The following is a 20,801-nucleotide window of genomic DNA, read 5'->3' on the forward strand; positions in this document are numbered from 1 at the left end:
CTCAAAAAAAGAAAAAGTAACCGCTAAGTAGTTAATAAGATAAGATTTCCTCGCCTGTTAAGAGCCTGATCCCCTTCCTCTCTCTCTCTGATCATGTGACTCTTGACTTTCACTAAAAACTGAAGCCAGCACATCAAGGTGTAGCTCTCTGTTTTGTAACTTTGTGCTACACCTGGATGTTAAATGTGGTTTCAGTGTTAAATGGACGCTCAGATTTTCTTAGAGCAGAAACGCTTTGTCTCCAGTCGGTGGCAGCTGGCCGGCTGTGGTCAAGGACAGAGCGAGTGGAGGAGTCACACAATGACACGGTGTCACATTTCTGCTGGGCACATGTGTTCATCCTCTACTGTTACACACAACAAAGTGGGTTACGTCTCAGAGGAGTGCCTTCAATTCACCGTAACCCAGTTTCACATCAGTGAATAGGTGGCAAAACACTCACACACACACTCAATAAAGAGGTCAGAGCAGTAAACAACTCAAAATCACCTGACAAAGGTGATGGAGAATCCCTCTTCATTCACAGATTCCACAGTGCTTCATTTCCATATGGGGCCCCAGACCCCAGTATTAGATTATTTGCAATTTTTGTCATCACTAAATACATGAATATAATAACATTTTAACGATATTTTAAAAAGTTAGTGTCTGCAACATTATTAATCTCACCATGACTTCTTACAATAATATTACTGATATACAGGTCAATAATAAAATGTACCTTTCATATGCTGTTAGCAGAAAACTAATCATCCGCTCAGGCTTCAAATTACAAAAACTACATGTACTGCAGACAATTTCTGGTTTTCTAATATGTACACAGGACTACACTAAAAACACTGCAATGCTGCCATCTTTGGCTCGCTTGAACAAGAGATTTTTGTGATCTCACAGGAACTAACCGGGTTAAATAACAGTTTAATGATGAAAGGCCAATACTTCAGGTATAAGCAATTTAACACAAAAAAAATATTCAAACACAATTGTTATCACATATTTCAGTGCAGTAGTTGTATAAAGGTACTGTTACACTCCGCCAGTGCACACATACAGTATATATCATGAACCGTGCGAGGCGCTGCAGTACTGGAGCTCACCTGAGGGGGCGCCGAGCTGCAGCTCTGCTCTCTCAGTCGGCTGTGTTCCTTCTTTACAGACGTTTGTTGACGCCAATCAGAACAATGCCGGAAGTGCTGCGCTGCTGTGCTCTGCTCTCTGCTCTCTGTCGGCTGAATTAAAGGGAATCAGAGTTCAGATGGAGTCTGTTTTCTCGAGGTTTGACTCTTATGACTTCGAGGGTGATCGGCGGTTTCAGGACGGACTGAAGACTTTAGGCGGGAGCAGCAGCAGCGGGGACGAGAGCAAACTGCTGGACACGAAGCTGTTCTTCTACAACAGGTGAGAGACACCTGTGCAGCCTCCGCCTCTCATTTATCAATAATAATCAATATTTCTTTAGCTGTTTTACAATCAGCGCTGCAACGACGAGTCGATTAATTGAATTCTTGATGGAAATTAATTGGCAACTATTTTGGTAATCGGTTAATCTTTTGTCATTTTCAACATTTGCTGGTTCCAGCATCTTAAATGTCAGGATTACTGTGTTTCTTTGTTATTTCTGATTGGAAATGAGGATTTTCTGAATGTGGTTTTATGTGTTTTATCAACCACATGATGCATGGCTACAGATTAATCAGTCAAATTGCATATAAAGTAGTTAAAATCAGCTCCAGTCTGGGTTTGTTTGATAATTTCACATTTCAGGTTTCATTTCCTCATCATGACTTTTTTTTTCATATTCTTTGAACTTTATGAATCCTTGCTCATCTCTCCCCTTTGAAGCCTCAGCGTTATTAAAACATTATTATAAATTAAATCATTTCTCCCGTCTGTTCAACAGGTTTGTGGAGCCCATTGACCGGAGCAGCTACAAACAGTGGAGCTCCGCTTCTCCTCATGCGACACAGATGGAGCCGAGGACACTGTCAGACTCTGATCTCAGCACCAGGCAGGCAGCAGAAACCTCTGCAGAGACGGAGGCCACGCAGCTCTCCTTTGCCGAGGTGATGCGCCTGGTTCAGGAGGGAAAGGAGGTGCCCGGAGTGACGAAGGTGGACATAAAACCCACCAACCAGAGTCCCACTCCCTCTCAGATGGAAAGGATACTGAAACCCTGGGAAATATCATCGGTTTCAAAGTGACCTTTCACTCTTTTTAGCACTGAGAACTTAAAAATCATTTTTTAATAAAGAAAACATTCAAATATGTGACTGAGGAACAAGAGCAGGTTAGAAACAAAGGTTGGGTCAAAGATTGGACTTTACAACTTTGAGGTATTTGTACTTATTGTGAGTATTTCCATCCTGCTTTACACTCACATAATATATAATAGTAAAACTCTGCATGAGTACTTTCACTATTGAAACTTAAAATAGTAGCAAAATTTACTTTTTACATTTTGAATGCAGGACTTTCACTGAGCAAAGATTTTTACACTGTGGTATTACTACTTTTATTTCAGTAAAAGACCTGAGTACTTCTCCCACCAGTGCAAGAATTAAAGTAACTGTACTGCGTCTCAATACCTTAAAGAGCCATGCAGGTGGGCTTCACAGCCGGCCGCTGATAGGCCCACGTGTTCAGAAGTGACGGCTCTGCAGAGGAGGGACCGTCAGATCCTGAAGTCTCTGAAATATGTCAGTATCAGCCGGCAGCATTTTCTATCACCTCCACAGATCTACATGGAAACAAGCGTTTGATATGTTTTGTTTTTACGTACCCAGATGTGGCTCCACAGGAGGCTGATGGGCTCAAACTGAGCCACCGATTCTCTCCCTGTGTGTCTCAAATGATTTTGGAGAACAGCGTGGACATCTTGTGGTGGAATAGAGTTGCGTTCAGGTGTCACAGGCTTCAGGTGTGCTGCAGCATTACGGGGTGAACTATATGAATATCATGATTTAAAGAAAAAACGGGTCCTGGGAACTCTGTTTTCAACTTATGAGTGCTTTATTAGTCATGGTGAAGCAATAAAACAAGCCATAAGTAGATGCTTCAGCTCAGGAAACGTTTATTTTTTTTGGCTAAATTAATCAGGACCTGATAGAAATTAAACAAGAAATTAATAAATTTAAATGTCAGCCCTTAAAAAAAACACCTGTTCACGTCTGCCTGAGTAAAACTCACACGTATACTTTTGCTCTGCGTGTCCTGACAAGTCGTTTGTTGTCTTCAAATAAGAAAATGGGTTATACGTCACACTAATGTTTCCCTACATCACTTTGTCATTTCATTAAACACAGCACACGATGAAACAATGAACACAGCAAACACAGCCTACAAGAGAAGTTCACTTTGAGCTGCTGCCTTCTGAGGGCGGCGGTATTAAAAAACAAAGCAACGTTAGCACCGTTAGCGTAGCACCACCAGCAATCAGAAGTCCCAAAACAATCAGTCAATGAGGTAAAAGTGTCGACCACATCAGAAGAGTCTGACTTCAGTGGACTCCTGTCCGCCGGGCACAGTGAGGAGATGCAGCACACACATAATCTAACTGATCCAAACTGAGGGCAGCACCCATATCTGAACTCTGTCAAGTTATATAAAACAATAAAAACACAGGTGTGCATAAAATGTGGAAACAGTACTGTGGATGCTTTAAGAGGAAACACACCAAAACAGACCGCACATGTAGAAAAAGCACCGATGTGAACAGATGTTACGCTGATCTCACTGAGATTTAAAGCACCAGAACTGAACGTCTGCACCACATGAAGAAACCACTTCTGACCACACTAACAAACACAGGTTTTTACACAGATGTTAAAATAACGATCATTTCCATTTCTGATCGATGTGCTGATCATTTTCCTGATTAATCGATGAATTTTTTGGACCATCAGAACATGGTGAAAAGTGTCCATCAGGATATTTCTGGATGTCTCGTTTTGTCCAATCAATGGTCCAAAATCCAAACATCAGGTGCAAATAACAATTAACTTATTTATAGAATATATCATACAACTGATTGATTGGTTGATGAAATGTTAGAAATACTGAAAATTGTTCATCACCACGAGGAAAAGTTTGAGGCTCGCTGCTTCGTTTAAGTCAATATGTTTAAAAGTGTTTATCACTGCAGCAGCATGATGAGAAAACTGATCTGAATGTTTAAACTGGTGTCATTAAAGTCATTGACCCCATCGAGGAGGGTCTCAGGCTGAAATGACATCTGAAATATTTTGGACTGGTTCAGGCTGAATGTCTCTGTTGATTATTCACCTTTTCATTCATTGAATTACGTGCTGGTTACTTCCAGCTCTAATTTTTCCAAAAAACAATTGGATTTTTTAAAATTATTTGCTAGTTTCTTTTCATTATTTACATTTACATTATTGCTTTACTTTAATTTTTTGTTTTTCTTATTTCCCTTTACTGACAGTTTCCTCCTCTCACCGGGGCTTTTTATTTGTCTGACATGTCTTAAGATAAACAAACAAACCACAACAAAAAATATCTGTATGTACATGTATGTTTTACTTTTACTCTTGTTCTTACAGTATTCATCTGTGTGTGTGTGTGTGTGCGTGTGTGTGTGTGTGTAGTTTGACCCTGAGGAGAAGTTGGTCTTGTTTTTGTAAAAAGGAAAATGAAGACTCAAACAAAGCAGCGTGCCTCGGCTTTCCCAGTTTGCAGCTCGTACATGTTAGAAACACGGTCGTCCTTTTTCTTTTACAGTGTACAAACTTTGATAACACTCACGGCAGTTTGTTCTCGATGAGTGGACACGTAATATTTTTGGTTTTGCATAAATAGTTTTCCTTAAAAATGTTAAAATGTGCAAATCCAGTGAGGTAATTTTGGACAAAATCACTGGTGCACCGCAGTGAGATGAATGTGGATAAAAATGTTTTAAAAAAACTGGCCAGTGGATTCCCTCAAACAAATCAATCACAGCTAATGATTAACATGATTAGATCAGACTTAGAATCCCTTGTTAAGATTATGCTATAAAACAATATAAAATACAGATCACGGAGAAAGACGGTCCATACTCATAAATTAAATACAGGAGAGAGAAAGCTAACTTCAGATTTTTAACCAGTAAATCAGAGTTGAGGTAGAGACCTGGACCCTGAACCACGAAGCCAGTTCAGCAGCTCTGTTTGGGTCACTGTGTCTGACAATGGTGGTCCTGAACAACCAGGATCCTGAGGTTAGTATGTATCTCAATACGAAAAGCAAGGCTGCATTCAGGCGGAGGTGTTACGATAAGGCATTTTCAACATGTTCGGTAGTCAACAGTAGTGACATGCTGGTGTTCTTGTCTCATGATGGACTGATTTTGGCCACTTGGGGGCAGCAGCACCTAACACTGTTAGGACACAGATGCTTATTTACATGATATGAAACTCATTCAGCGTTGTGTCTTCTTTAGCTCTGGCTTGGTCTCTACTCCTGAGGTAAATATCTGGCTCTTTAGCTGCTAACTGCTCCGCTAAGTTCACCAGCTCGTCGCTAACTGTGTCTGTCTGCTGTTTGGTGAGAGCAGATAGCACATAGATGTTGTTAGAGCCTTTTCGCTGCAAACAGCTGTTTGCTGAAGCAGAAAATGACGCTATGAGCGGTGAGAGTGAACCAAAACATTGATGCTGTGAGCTAAAAAACACACAACAATGAGCTGAAAGATGCTAAAATGCTCTGAACTGCAGAGTCATCACAGACTGACTCCTTTCACTTTACACACAACAATCTGATTCACTGTTGATGTAAAAATACTGATTATAGCACTTTAAGGTCTATCTGACAAAAAAGTTGCTTTTACATTTTACTGAGCTCAATAATAAGAGTGTGTGTAATTAATGTGCAGCTAAAATCAGCATTCGTTGATGGTGATGGTGGCTGACGGTGTGGAACCATCTGTGTGTTTATTAAAAGTCCTTTCTTAATGTCGCATCTCCTGTTTTATAAAACTATCTGTTGTAACTTCATCACAGTGTTTCCTGTCAGGACAGACTGAGCTGACCGCTCAGTCATGCTGATGTTGTTTTTTTGGCAGGTTTTGATCAAATCTTCTTGAGTTCGGTTACCCTGAGTTAAGCCCAAACATGGCTGGTTAATCTGGCTTCGTGATTCAGGCCCATGTTCTGAGCAACAGTATTGTTTGATCACAGCACCATCATTTATCACAGGGAGCCTGAAAAGAGAACAAAACTGACAAGTGTCGGCGCCTCCTGGTGATCGTGGATGACCGACAACTCACAGGATTCACTTCTAAAAGCCAAATCTTAAATACTAAAGTCCTTTCGGAGGAAGAAAAGGAGTTTGAACTACCGAGTAACGCAGGGCAGGATAAGGCAGAAGGTTTACCGCTGCTGCTCCGAGGCGAGAGCGAGGAGTCGGTTCACAGTCGTTATTCACATTCGTAATAATCTTTCAGCGGAGCGAAGAGGTGGCGGATGACAGGGACGCTCCAGGAGCGACCCAGGACTTTCTGCCTCTGCATCCGGCCCATGTTGTTCACGTCCGTGTAGTGTTTGGGGAAGCCAAAGATCCTAAGAGTCAACCACATGGATTAAATTCAATCAATAAATCATGTCAATTATGTCACCAGGTCACGACCCAGACGTGGTCTGCTTGGACCACGTAGTCGTGGACTCAGCTGTGTCTGTACAGAGTCAGTATCCTGCTCAACCTGGCTTTTACTTCTTCTTTTTTAACAATGTCTTTAGCCTCTGTGAGACGGTGACAGATTACGAAAACAGACAGGAAACACAGAGGAAGTGAAAGAGGGGTGTGATATTCAGGAAAAGTCAAACTAAGAATCTTTAATGCTGCTTAAAAGGAACAACCTCAGCTTTCTTAAGAGCCAAACACTTCCACCACCAACACCTCTCCTGCTACGACTACGACTATTTTATTTCTATCAGGTACAAAGAAGAGGTGACTGAAGCGTTTAGAAATGACCATTACAGTCCATGTCTACGATTGACCTGACTCTGATCACCTGTTCTGCTGCTACTCAGGAATACGAGTCATTTTTCAACAGTGTTTGGAGAAATAAGCTATATTCAGATTGCTTACTGCTCTAATTCGGTGCACCACAGGTAGTCCTCCTTGCCGTTCATGCTGACGGGCAGTGGCCCCATCTTGCCCTGCCTGATGGAGTTAGACTTAGTCGTGATGGTGCGGACTTTGTCAAACTGAAGGGAGACACAAACGAAAAACCACAATCAGGGTGTTGAACCATTTTTAGAATTGAGCTTTCCTCAGGGTTTGTGCAGTGTTCATCAAACTAAACTGAAGACTTTCTCAGACCTTTTTAATACGACAGTTTAATACCTGTTTCAGGATCCTTCTGGACAATGTTTTGAAATCATGATGTAAAACCAGCACAGACATGTGGCACAGAATTATTTACTATATCACATTTTTCATCACTTCACAGTGATAATAATTCTTCTTCTACGATATAAATAATCTAATAATGAGACTGACTAATCAATTTCAAATGATTTTCTTCTAAAATTGACCTTTGTCCATTATGACATGATGAGCCTGGCAGCTACTGAAGTTCATAGTGAACACAGTGTTTGCTTCAGTCTGATGGTGCCGACTTAATAAACTGAAGCCTCATGCAGAACAAAACTACTTTCAAAACACTCCGTCTTTATTTTATAGGCCTCCCAACAGCCTGTAATCAGACGTAGACACATTTCATAACATTACTGCCAAAACTGTCTCAGGCTTTTCTAAACAAGGGAACTGGATTCCATGCTTTTTTAACCTTTCCAAGACCTGAAGATACCCTACAAACTACAGTGTCGACACTTCAGGTCACACACAGCAAACTAAACGCTTCTACCTTCGCCATGCGTCCGACCTCCAAACAATCCTGGAGGGCCACTTTGTCGTCTGGAGCTGTAGCGAGAGATCTAAAGAGAAAAGCGGACGGGCATGTGTAGTAAACACTTATGGAACAAATGTTTTTGTCTTTCAGCGTGAGAATATGTGTTAAGACAGGAATAAGACTGTGTGTTAACATGTACCTGTTCATGCCCGGGAGGTTTCCCCAAAAGTAGCGCGCTCTGTGAGCAGGGCTGACTTTTACTGCATCGATAAGAATCGGATTACACTGGAGAAAGAAAGGTGAGAACACAAATAATGAGCCATAAAACTTAATGCGGAGTGTTCCCGGCCATCAGGCAGTAATCAAATATCATCACCTCGAGAAATCTACAGATGTCCGACTTGTCGTTGGCACTCATGAAAACCACGTTCTCAAACAACCAGAAGAAGGGACGGTCGTCGCCCTCCTTCGGCTTCAACATGGTCAATATGCGGTAGAACTCGAAAAAGAGCCTTCCAGTGCCCTCTGCAGGACAAACAGGGCGAGACACACAGAGAGCGTTACCAAAGAAGAAGAGTTTATGTGTGTAAAGGAAGCTGAAACACAGTGGAATGATTTTCTCAGCATTTTATCGGTAACTACTTGTTTATTGTTCAGCATGCACAGCTGCAAAAATGCCTTCAATAGAAGTTTGGAGGTGCGTACCAAATAATCCTTTGCGAAGAGGGTTGACCATGGACAGGTCGTTACACGGGCTGCCTCCAATCAGGACATCAAAGGGGCCCCACTCAGCCAGCTGCAACACACAACTTCAGAGCTTCAGTTCACATTTTCCTCTTTGTTGTGACACAAACTCACAGAAATGAGAAACGGCAGCGTTAACAGCGATTTGTTCGACGCACAGATAGACGACAAACACTCACGTGTTTCCTCGTGATGGTCCGAACGTCATTGACGTACTCGATCTGTCCCTCGTGCTTGATCATCCCCACGGCGATTGAATCCTCACAAATCTCAGAAGCGATGTAGCGCTCAATCTTGAAGCCCAGGTCTCTGAGTACCAGGTATCCTGCCACGATGACACAGTAGTTAAAGTAAGTTAAAGACAGAGGAAAACACAGTTTAATATGAAAGCGTATGTGACTGTTTCCCATTGAAATTGTACTTTTGGTTCAGGTAACAATGTGATGGAAGCTTCTAAAAGCTTCTTTCACTCTTCTTTTCGCCAGACTGGGCCCAACATATGTGACTTGGCATAGGCTCTCTACACTGGATGCCCTCCCTGATGCAACCCTCCCCCTTTATCCAGACGTTGGACGGCAATTAGGAATGCACAGGCTTGTGGCAGCGGCTGGGGAGCAACCCCAGGTTCAGTGCACTGCCAGAGGACACTTCGATATGTGGGAAGGACGAGGAGGATGGAGATTGAACCACCAACCCTCCGATCCGCAAACGACCTGCTCTACTTCCTGAGCCACAGCCGCTGGTTTCCCTCTCTTCTCTTCACACATAAACACATAACACATAAAGACATAAACATAGACACGATGAACCAACCTGTTGCAATGCCGTCAAAGAGCGAGAGCACCTTGAGTGGCCTGCGCTGATCAGCCGGGATGGAGGGGTAAATTCTGTGAGGCTCCTGTGATACAAAAAGGTAAACAGATGACTTTCAGCACCAGTTACATAACAGCATGAACACCAAGAGACGGCTCCTATGTACCTGCAAGCTGTTGAACCAGCTGGACATTCGTTTAGTCACCAGTGTAACAGTGTGAAGAGTTGAAGGCTGGTTACTTTCACATTAATCTGCCTTCATGTATTTGCTCTATGAACAAATAGAATAAATCTTGACTAGCAGTGTATTTCAGGACCAGCCCTCCCAAAGTCCATCACCTGGTGTGAGGAATCATTTTTATGGCAGAAACGATTATTCAGTAAACATAAAATCAACCAGCAACAAGTCTGATAATTGTCTAATTGTTTAAGTAATTTCTTCAGTCCTCTGGATTCAGAGTATATACTGCACAAAGATGAGGAGCAGCTTCACACACACACCTGCTACAACTAAACATAGAAATGACTGTAACAGAGTGTGCTGTGGTCTACCCATCAAACAGCCTTTGATAATGTGCAAAGCAATTACACAGTCCTGCAAAGCACAAAAAGACCATAGCTGTCAGGGTGGATGGCACTGGATGTTGATTGTATATCAACACTGAAGCTATTTCAGTTGGTGCAGCTATTACGTTTGTATTAATGAGTAACTTGATGAGAATCTAAGCCAACATGTGGGGTACGTACAAACTCCATGGCACTGTTGTTGGCAAAGAAGTCTTGAACTTTAACACTCCAGTCTGGTCTGAGTTTGAGGTTTCCTCCACACTGTGAGGGCTTGCACATGTAGCAGCTCCAGGGATCGACATCTTTCAGCTTGTCGAAGGTTCCCGGGCCCACCAGGATGTCCAGGCAGTCCATACAGAAACATCTGAGAGACACAGAGAACACACACACACACACACACACGAATGAGAAAGAACACAAAGAAGGAATCAACGCTAATTCTTATTGGTTAGTACAGACGCATCGCTCATCAGAGTTTGAAATGAGCTCAGATTAAATGCTGATAGTCCTCATTCCCTTTGGCCTTGGTGCCACCTTCAACTCTACTGACTACCATCTTTACTAACCCGTCTTGGGAAATGGGCAGGTCCCTCTGGTACAGCTCTGAGCTGCTTTAATGTACTACATGTCAGAATTGAAGGAAAACATATTGGAAACAGTAAAAATTGACCACGTGTGGCTCGAGGCAGCATCTGAGGACCTTCGCTGTTTTCAATCTACATGCTGCCACTGGGATCCATAATCCGTCCACATGGCGTGAATTTCCATACTGACGACGTACAGCGGTATGTATCCGAGAGGCCACATGACCCAAATACCACTGACAGCCATTAATGAGCGGATGAGCAGAATTTCCTAAAGCTAAATGAAGACTGAGATCCTCCTACTTGGCCCCAAAAAATAAGGGGAATCCTGTTCTTGCTAAACGGGGACATCTCGCCTCGTAGACATGTTGTTTTAGATTCTGCCTTCAGTTTAAGAGCCCATTTCAATCTGTTCACCAAAACGGCCTTTTATCATTTGCACAATATAGTAACTACTTTTAGCCACAACGCCCCAAAAACATGGAGCACTCTGCCTTTAAATATCAGACTTGCCTCGTGTTTTTGCTGATGAGCTGCATTCTGTGCATGAAAGGTCCGACATCAACAAAGCTCATTTATTAATCATTCAGAAAGCTGAAATTTAAGCTAGACTGTGGACAGGAAATACACATCAGGACAACCAGGAGACTTGTTTAAGTTACATGAATCCCAAATTCAGTTACAGTAACAAACAACAAACACTGATTCAGCGTCCTGCCCTGTCAGAGAAAACACCTGAGCAGCGTTTACCTGCAGCAGCTGGCGTTGCCACACAGAATGACCTCTGAGCCGGCGCAGCACACGGTGCAGTACGACTGGTAGCCATCTTCATCGTAGCGATACAGCGTCTCTGTGAAGTTCTCCTGCAAACAGTGACATGGCCGTTTCGCAGCATTTGGGATGTTAGCGGCAGCTGTGTTTCAGATGGAGGTTAGACATTCACACACTGGGCTGAGATGGAGCAAAGCAGACCACATAAAGTAGACAGAGATAGATCACGGGGTTATTAGATTACCTTGCACTTTAGACAAAGACCACCTTCAAACAACGGGTGCTGCACTTCAATCTCAGGTGATCCACAAGACAAGCAAAAATCTGAAATAGCAAACCATTACCTCCTTAAAGTGAACAATCTGAAGTTTATAACAAAGAAGATTTCAAACCACAAACTTCTTCCAGACTCTGACACCAAACATACCTTCAATTGTTTTGCCTTTCCCTTTGACGTTTTCTGTAATTGTTTCTGTAAAGTAAAACATCAGAACAAATCACAAACAGAGGAAGTAATGATGACGATAACGTAAAACCGAGTTTTGTCATGTTTGTGGACTAAATGTGGACAAAAATTATACGCACTTCTGCCGAGGGTGGCGGATGCTTGTGCCTTATTTTTAAAAACATATTTCCTTTTTGCTGGCGGCTGGTAGTCGGACAGGGCAGAGTCAGAGGAGTCATGTGGGGCGGCGTCTTGAAGAGCAGCAGAAGATGGAATCAAGATCAATGTCATGGAAAAAAAGCATCTTTTGTATATCAGCTAGAAAAAGCAGTAAACTTACTGACAGACATAAAGTGACACTGTCTGAACCAACTCGCTGAGGCTTTCCAGAAATCTAATCATTAGTAGATAAGTGAATGGATATAAACATGCACCTACTAGGAGGTAAAAATCCCTCAGGTCCCGTAGGCAGGAATCCTTCAAACGCCCAGTCCAGCATCAGCTTCAGCTCTTTGTCTTTATTTCCTCCCGCCTCAGCAAAAGACTTGGCACATCGCTCACCTGCCAGCTGCAGAGTACAAACATTTCCTGGCACTGAGTTAAACACGTTCTCCGAGAGCGTCAGAGCGATCACCTTCACGTGACGATGCACAAAACATCTCAACAACAGCTGAGAAGGTCAAACGTTCACTCAGCTGTTTGAACGGTAATCAGTGCTGGGAAACAATTTACACTAAATTTTCATGGCTTGTTCACAGTTTGGTCCTAATCAGCAAACTGATTTCATCCAATTTAAAGACAAAGAGGAGAAAAATAACTGCCGCAGCCAAATTTTCCACATAAAACACAATAACAGAGCGATGAGAATGAATAAATATTAAGAATGTTGTATTTAAATAGGTGGAAACTGGTGGAATAATGGAAAAAGCAGGATGTACTGAACATATTTTAAAGGTTTAAATACCCTGATGTATCATAATAACAATAACTGTGTTTTCCAGAAAGCCAAACCTCTCTGCTCTCATTAAACAGATAAAATCCCACTGAGGGCTGAAGGCACCACAATCATGAAGAGAAATGGTGCAGACGACCACCACTGAGCTAAGATGTCAGTATTGAAGAGATGACCCAACCAGGGGAAGCAGCACACTTTGGGGGACCAAAGTCATAAAAAGTTACATTGGTGGGCATGAAAAAAGCTGCTCAGAGGATGTGCAAGAAGAGAAATGACGAGAAAAACAATCCAGATTTGGTCTTGAATGTTTTGATGTCGTGACAGTTTTGGTGTCTCACCTCGATGACCTGGAAGATGGCTTCCTTGTAGATGGGCAAGCTGGCGAAGGAATTTTTGCAGAAGCACTTGTTGAAGGCACTAAACGGCAGCAGGCCCTCCGTATAGATCTGCGACAGAAAGCGACGTGAAAATCCAGTTCAACTCATGTGGTGTGTTTCTGCAGCTCGAGCACGTGCAGCGCACTTCTAACCTCTGAGAACATCCCGTCGCCGAACCACTCCACCCGCCGCATACCCGGGGGAGCTGACTTGGTTTTCCAGGGAATCACCATCCCAGGCCACCAGGAGAAGCCCTTCACTTTCCCCCACACGAGCTCTCCGCCCAGAAACCCTTTCCCATCCTGCACACACCGAGAAACAAGCTCAAAACTGCATTTTCCATCAGAACAAATGCAAATCCAGTACGTTTTCTGTGATGTTTGAACAGAAGGCTGCACTCCTGGGTCCTGCCACCGTTATTTCACCTGGTAGGCTTGTTTCCGTCGTCCTCTTGGTGTAGATTTACTGGAGGGTGATGACTCTTCTGCCTGAAAACCAACCACATTGAAAACAGAAAAATGTCAAAAAAGGTAAAAAGTTATTTAGGAGAACATTTGTTCTTAGAGAAATAAAATCACTTTTAGTGTATTTTATAAAACAGATTCCTCATTTTACCACCAATCACTTGCATCGTCACAGTTTTTCATATTTAATTTCAGGTGAATCTGAGAGAATTTGTTAAAAACAAGGAGCAAGAGAGCCCTTCACCATTAAGATATGAACATTCGCTTTGTTCAACACAGCATAATGTCCTGAAATCTAAGTAATCAAACTGGAGAAGAAGAAGAATCCATCAACAAACAAGGAAACAAGTTTTCCACTGTGGTTTCAAACTAAATGATCTAAACTGAATTTGAGCATGAGAGGATGTGTTATCTCACGTTATTTTAAGTTGACTCGGCACCACGTGAAGAAAGCGAATGATGTCTCTGAAATGAAGGTGTGTCAGAGGTAGGACTGGGCTGTGATAGTTCGTTCTTCATTTTTCCCCTTTGTTAAACTCAGAGAAGTCTAATGGTCTTTTTCATGTCTGTCACTCGGTTGTCTCAGGGCGGATGTGCTTCTGTTTTATGTTAAATGTAACATGAAATGTAACTGGTGTAAGAATGACTTAATTTAGGTTAATTTAAAGGTTCCCTGTGGAGTTTCAGACATCTAGTGGTGGTGTGGAGCTGTTATTCTGTGCATGCATGTCAAGAAGACACTTTCAGATATGCTACAAAGCATCAGCAAAGCAAGGAAAGAAGAAGACGGCAAGCTAGTAAACATGGATGTTAACACTCACATGAGTAAGGAAATGCATTTGACATGTTTGTTAGACCAACAGGATACACACAATACATGCTGGTGAGTAACACTGACTGTAAACATATTCATTTTGTTTGTTTACAGGAAAACTCCACAGGACCCCTTCATGTTTTTGCCAAAATTAACACCCATGATGAGTCGATGAGCTTCCTCCTGTGGCTGCAGGTCTGATGGTGCTGACTGAAACTTCTTTCTGAAAGCTTCTGTTGCAACTGTGTCACCACAGCCAATAACCACATGCAAAATAAATTAGAACCGATGTTACTGTCTGTCGAAAGCATTTTTTAATGGAACAAATTTAATGTTTTTGAAGACTTTTCCAGGCTTGCAGATTCCCTGTGAACGGACGGACACTTCAGTAACACTTACTTGCTGCAGATATCCTGCTTTTAATGTGGCTTTGCAGTAAAACAGATCACTTAACATTTTATATGGTAATTTAACAACGTAGTAAATATTTAAGAGATCTTTTCTGCCTTAAAGCGTATTTCTTTTGACGTTTGTTTAATTTTAAGTCATTTACTGAGGCTAAACTGTGACAGATTTGATATGAGATTTGATCAAATGCTATCAAACTCCAACCCTAGTTGTAAGCAGTGTTTTTGTTCTAGCAGCATTTCAGAGGGCAGAGGGGCCTATCATGGCCCGGGGGTATTTTGGTAGTATACCCGAGTATACCTACCACCTCTTGGGACTCCAGACCCTTTTTGCTGTCCTTATCAAGATTTATGGGTTTGGACCAGTTGCTATCACCAGCCTGAAACACTGCACGGGCCTTTGGCTTCTGGCGCAAGCTGCTCTCCCAGCCAAAACCACCCCTACTGGTCCCCTGAGAGACAACACACTCCCATTATACACTCAGACAGCATGCACATGCAAATGTATGCAAAAACACACACACACAAAGAAACTTACTTCAGTATTTTCTGGGAAATGACACAGATTTACTTTCATTTCTTGGAGGTTCACCCTAACTGTAACCACTACTTGTTTCACTCTTAACCTTAACCACTGACCCAAAAATCTACTGTTTAGCAACTGAGAAACAGCTTTGGTCCCCAGTTGCACCAGCAGCCCCTAATTAACTGGTCTCAGGTCTGAAATGTGCCCCTAGCCTAAGTCATACACACAGCCAAAAATGATGCACCAAAGGATTTTTCTGTGTTCTGGTGTAGCTGACAGTATTTACAGTCAAATAATGGACATTACAGTCACACTAACTTCAGCACAGCCTAGTCTTATGTCATTACAACTAACTTCTTTTTAATCAAGTTGCTTCTGTTCCATATAGATGTAGTGGATAAAAAAACCCAGAGGACAAACAGAGATGAAAGACTTTACCTGTTTCCACAAGGCAAAATGTTCATGCTTGAGCTCTATGGATGGAAAGGAGAGAGTGAGATCAGAGATAATGAGAGCTGACATGTTAAAACTGGAAATCTGGAAACGTGACGCTCGTTACAAAATGTTTCATGAGTAGAAGACTTGTGTAAGGTTTTACTTTTCTCAGCTAAAAAGTTAATCAGATGTGCTTCATTTTACAAAATGGATTCACAATATTAAAATTACACTGATACACTGATACACCTGATTTTTTTGTTAAAATAAAGTATGCGAATAAAAAATGACAGAGTTTTTCTTACGATTGATCTTCGTTAGGCGGACTTCACATGGCTTCACTGTCACTAAAGGCCATTCAGTTGTAGAAAATGAAACAAAAGTGTCAATAAGGTTGAAATGTGCATCATACAAATCATTATCATCATCCCATCCAAGGTGCTTTATTAATCATATTGTTAAATTAAAATGCAAATTGAACTTGATTTACCAATCGGACTATCTTTCTTTTTCCATTTGGGGTGAATCAGGGAGTCATTCCCGCTGATGCTGTCAGAGAGAGCGCTGTCAGATGTGATGTCAGACTCGCTTTCTGTTAAGGCTTCACTCTCAGAGAACAGAGCAGCGTCATCACTCTCCAGGGCCTGAGACAGGAAGTGCACAAAATTAATTCAACGCGCAGGAACTAAACACAAACACACACAAACTGTGTTGCTGCGGCTCCTCTGTTTACATACCTGAGTAAAAACCTGCTGAGGCTCAAGAGGAGGACAGGGGAGAGACAACAGGGTCAAAACAAGCTTCCTGAAGACTGAGGTTGGCTTGGCGTCCTTCAGGATGCCGGACCAGTGTTTCTCCAGTGAATTCACTGCTGAGCTGTCCGTCTCTTCCTCCTCCGCCAGCTGATACTCAAGAAATTCACTCGTGAGCTGCTTGGCCTCCTCAGGGGAGATGCAGATTCCCAGCTTGGTCCCAAGCTCCCCTACCGCCTTCCCTGACACCTTCAATCTGCTCTTGGGGTTCAGCAGTTGGGAAGCGCTCCTGAGCACCCCCTCACTTAAAGGAAGCTCCTCTGCAATGCAACCTGTGAGTGCGATGTAGAAAGACAACGCCTCCTCTTTTAGCAGCTGCAGTGCCTCTGCAGCCTCAGACTCATTCAGGAAGTCCACAGTTTTCCCACCCAGCCTGAGCTCAGGGCTCAACAGGTGGAATTTCTTGTTCTTAAGGATTCGGACATCGTGCTCTTTGAGGAAACGAACTGCAGCCTGAGGATGAAGGAAGAATGAGGTGTAGGTGCAGAGCAGGCTACTGGCTTCTTCCAGGATGAGCAGGATGTCAGCTTGGGCAGCTCTCTCGTCTGTCTGTAGATGTCTTTGGAAACTGTGCAGAGGCTTCAGGGCCTGCTCCAGGAACATGAACGTCGCCCTGACTTTGGGGTCCTGCAGCTGAGAGCAGATTAGCTTGGCTTTTTCATCGTCCTTGTCACAAGACTTAAAGTATGATATGAGATCCATCCATATTTCCAAGATTTTTGTGACTGACTGGGCAAACTTAAGGCAGCTGGTGTTGAGATGAAATAATGAACTGTCTGCACTGACTTCTGAGCCAAAAAGGGCCTTGAGGTTGTTGTTCTTGGTGGAGCAGTAGTGGGCATGGATATCTACCATCAGCTCTTGAGCCTGATTGGAGAGCTCCTTAACCCCTGCATTGCAAGCAGCATCAGCAATGGTGTACAGCCTTCCTAAGGCTACTATGTTCGGGTTGAGATCCCTGAGCTGCGAGCAGATCTGCTCTGAGGCCACATCATTACCGTTAGAATAAACAGCGACAAGATTATCTTTCGGTAACTCGAATTTCTTCAAGGTCTCCACCACTGCCGCCGCTGTTTGATCTCCTGCACCACCCACTGATTGAAGAGCATCGAGAAATCGGATGCAGTGCCTGGAGGCTTCAACATCAAAAAACCCAACAAGGACCACAGAGACAGTGTCATCCTTTCCTAGTGTTACCCCTCCATAAATGTATACACAGTACGGAGTGTGCTGGCAAACAGCTGTGATATCTTTGGGGTACTGCAACCCCAGCTTAAAGCGTGCAAAACGTCTCGACACCTTATCACCTTCAGCAGAGCCGGTGTAACAGTGTTTGTAGATAAACCGAATGGCCGCGTCGCTACAGGGCAGTGGCTTGGAGAGTTGGTTTTGCAGGCTCTTGGAAATTTGAGTCCTTTTCTTGTGTTTGGATGTTTCCGCGTGTCGCCTGAGTTCAACAAGGCCTTTATGAAATGTGCTCAGGTTCCTGTCACAAGTGCGACAGTAGGTATAGTGCTCTCCAAGAGTACTACGCTCAGCCCAATCAAATATGTCCTTCCACTCTTCAGTGTTAGTGTGTGATGTTTTGGTCATTCCAGTGTCATTCTCTTCCGTGCCTGAGTCCATTTTAAATTTCCCTGACAGGGTAAGAGAAGAAAAAATTATTCTTGCACAATTACTGTAAATATGGCAGCCAAACACTGCATTATGTTATCACAGTGAAAGTAAAAGTTGTATTTACATGATTGGGGAGATGCCACTATGGGGCTGATATCGCGGCGGTGGCGAGCTTTCACAGGGTCGTATTCTTCACTCTTCACATTTTCTGCGTAGAAAGTTTTGAACCACTTCAGGATCTCAAAGTTGCTTTTAAAATCCCCTTTTATGAGCTCCTCAACTGGAATGGTCTAAATCAAGACAAAGAATAAAAACATAGCTTTCATATTGAACAACAGGGATAGAGTATGCAATAAAATAAATCTCTATCCAAAAAGGGACATCTACACTTGAATGCATATCATTCTCCTTTGATAGCATAGAGGGCATCTGAAGTTGAACATTTTGGGAAATACACTTCTTCTTGCAGTGAGTTAGATGAGAAAATTGATACCACTCTCACATCTGTACACTACAAAGAATGCTAGATAAAGCATGTGGTTAGCTTGGCTTAGCATAAAGACTCTGTACAAAGGTATAAAAATGGTACACAAGGAAAGCTGTACAAAAAAATCATAATTTGTGGTCTTACAGGAGTTATGTACTGAAATTGCCTTTTAGCCAGGAGCAAGGAAGTCAGTGCTCCTGACACTAAAATATGTCATTACATATGAGCTTATGATAACTAATACACAGTTTGATGTACACAGACACAGAGAAACATTGGCATGCTCCTTTTTAGTATATTTTTTCCTTATAATGGCTAGATTGTGGAAACGAACTCATTAAACAAATTTAACAGAGAAGTAAAAAACAGTACATACCCTTGTGATCCCGTTCTTGCTGAAGGCCTCATGAAGGAGACTGAAGTTGTGCTTACAGTCATCGTCACCTTGTGCATCAAACTTCACCTTGGTGAGGTCAACAGAGCCCGGGATAACACAGTCCATGATCTGACAGTGGCATGCACCTGTAGGATCACAAACACATAAAGACGGTTCAGAAAGTGTTGTTTCAGCAAAAGAACTCTTTTTAGCAGGTTTTCAGTAGCAGTGGGGATACTTGGGGGGGGGGGGGGGGGGGGAGGAGAGAGTTTTACTGATGTTTTTTGACATACACTCTACTGAAAACTATACAAAGACAATATATTTAATGTTTCACCTCATCAACCTCATTGATTTTCGTAAACAAACAAGGTGGGACAGGAGCAACAAAAGACTGGGAAAGTTGTGAAATGCTCAGAAAACACCTGTTCGGAACACAGTGCTTTCTTTCTGGTCACTAGCACAGTCATTCAGTCATACACAGTCATAGTGAGGCCTTACAGGGCCGTGGTGCAGGTTGGTACAGTTACACACCGCTGAGCAGTGATGGAAACACGTGTATTCAAGGCTTGTTGCTGCTCAGCACGTTTAAAGCAGGCTAAACCCGGTTCATGGAAAAACTGCATTAGTTCTGCTCGTACTGATGAATCACCTGAACCCATCTGCTGCACATCTTTGAAGCTTGTCTTCAGCAGGTTGTTGACCCAGGTCACCAAGGAAAAGCGGGTGGATTTACCATGGGCTGAGTCTGGAGTCACAACCGCTGTACTTGCCATCCTGCAGCTCTCTAAGAAAGAAAACAGCAATGACATTTCAGAGTATTATATTTCAATGTTTACATTAATACCAAACATAACATCACACTTTATAGATTTTGTCTGTTGCACAGGAGATCAACCGCTAATGCGGTGATTCCTCCTGTCCACATGACAAGACACTGATCCCCAGTTTGCACCAGATGGTTAGGCCAGCACCCTCAAAGGTAGGTTTCTACCACTGGTGTGTTGTGTGTGTGTGTGTGTGTGTGTGTGTGTGTGTGTGTGTGTGTGTGTGTGTGTGTGTGTGTGTGTGTGTGTGAGAAAATTAGAGATCCCACTCTCTGGATAAACAGTGCCATATAAATGTAGTCCACTTACAGAGAAATACATCACTTGTTTCATTATCTAGAGGTGTCACTATTGCTAAATCACAAGTCTCTGTGTTTGAGCGTTCCTTAAACCACCACACCCCACCCCCTGCTCTTCCAGCTGCACCTTAATAGACACTCCCGGAAAGATAAAAGAACTCCACCCTTCAGGGCTTTTAGTCCTTTCACCACCCAAATCACGGCAGAGCAAAGCAACAATCTGTTTGACAGAGAAAATATGGACTTTTTACCCTTATAGCCTTATTTTATTTGGTTAGTATTACATAGATTTGTTTGAATGTTTATTTAATTGTGCTGCGTTGTACTTTAAGGAACATCTGAGGACTGTCTAAATGCCAAGATAGTGGATGCATTTAAAGTAAAAGAACCTCATCCACTTGATTAATACAATGCTTTGTTTTTCTGCTAGTATTCTTACTTATAATATTATGCTTAGTTATAACACAGCTTAGTTGGACCCTGTGTTTAAATGTGCACCCCCACACCAGATGTTCTGTGAGCCAACACCACCAGCATCACTGTAGTTTCCTCATTATTCATACAATTCTGACACTCATGCCATAATCTGCATCTTGGTTTGTCATACTTTTCCAAAACGTATTTTTTCAAAA

General features: G+C 42.6%; 2 protein-coding genes across 2 annotated transcripts; one reads left to right on the forward strand and one right to left on the reverse strand.

Moving 5' to 3' along the window:
- Window positions 1-1,165: 1,165 nt before the first annotated feature.
- LOC143327291 (uncharacterized) lies at window positions 1,166-5,955 on the forward strand. Its single transcript, XM_076741557.1, has 2 exons — window positions 1,166-1,398; window positions 1,901-5,955. The coding sequence occupies exons 1-2, from the start codon at window positions 1,256-1,258 to the stop codon at window positions 2,199-2,201; spliced, it is 444 nt and encodes a 147-aa protein (XP_076597672.1). The 5' UTR covers window positions 1,166-1,255; the 3' UTR covers window positions 2,202-5,955.
- dnmt3ba (DNA (cytosine-5-)-methyltransferase 3 beta, duplicate a) lies at window positions 4,408-19,819 on the reverse strand. The gene is made up of 25 exons (XM_076741556.1): window positions 19,696-19,819; window positions 19,044-19,189; window positions 18,305-18,470; window positions 16,489-18,200; window positions 16,242-16,395; window positions 16,057-16,098; window positions 15,755-15,789; window positions 15,096-15,242; window positions 13,531-13,593; window positions 13,258-13,407; window positions 13,067-13,174; window positions 12,212-12,341; window positions 11,914-12,024; window positions 11,756-11,800; window positions 11,573-11,652; window positions 11,308-11,420; window positions 10,154-10,337; window positions 9,407-9,491; window positions 8,773-8,918; window positions 8,555-8,645; window positions 8,226-8,374; window positions 8,049-8,134; window positions 7,865-7,934; window positions 7,084-7,202; window positions 4,408-6,554 (listed from the first exon to the last, which is right to left on the reverse strand). Exons 1-25 carry the CDS (start codon window positions 19,817-19,819, stop codon window positions 6,413-6,415), a joined length of 4,398 nt encoding a protein of 1,465 aa, XP_076597671.1. The 3' UTR covers window positions 4,408-6,412.
- Window positions 19,820-20,801: the final 982 nt, after the last annotated feature.

The sequence above is a fragment of the Chaetodon auriga genome, chromosome 10, assembly GCF_051107435.1.
Source record: "Chaetodon auriga isolate fChaAug3 chromosome 10, fChaAug3.hap1, whole genome shotgun sequence".
NCBI classification, from domain to species: Eukaryota; Metazoa; Chordata; class Actinopteri; order Chaetodontiformes; family Chaetodontidae; genus Chaetodon; species Chaetodon auriga.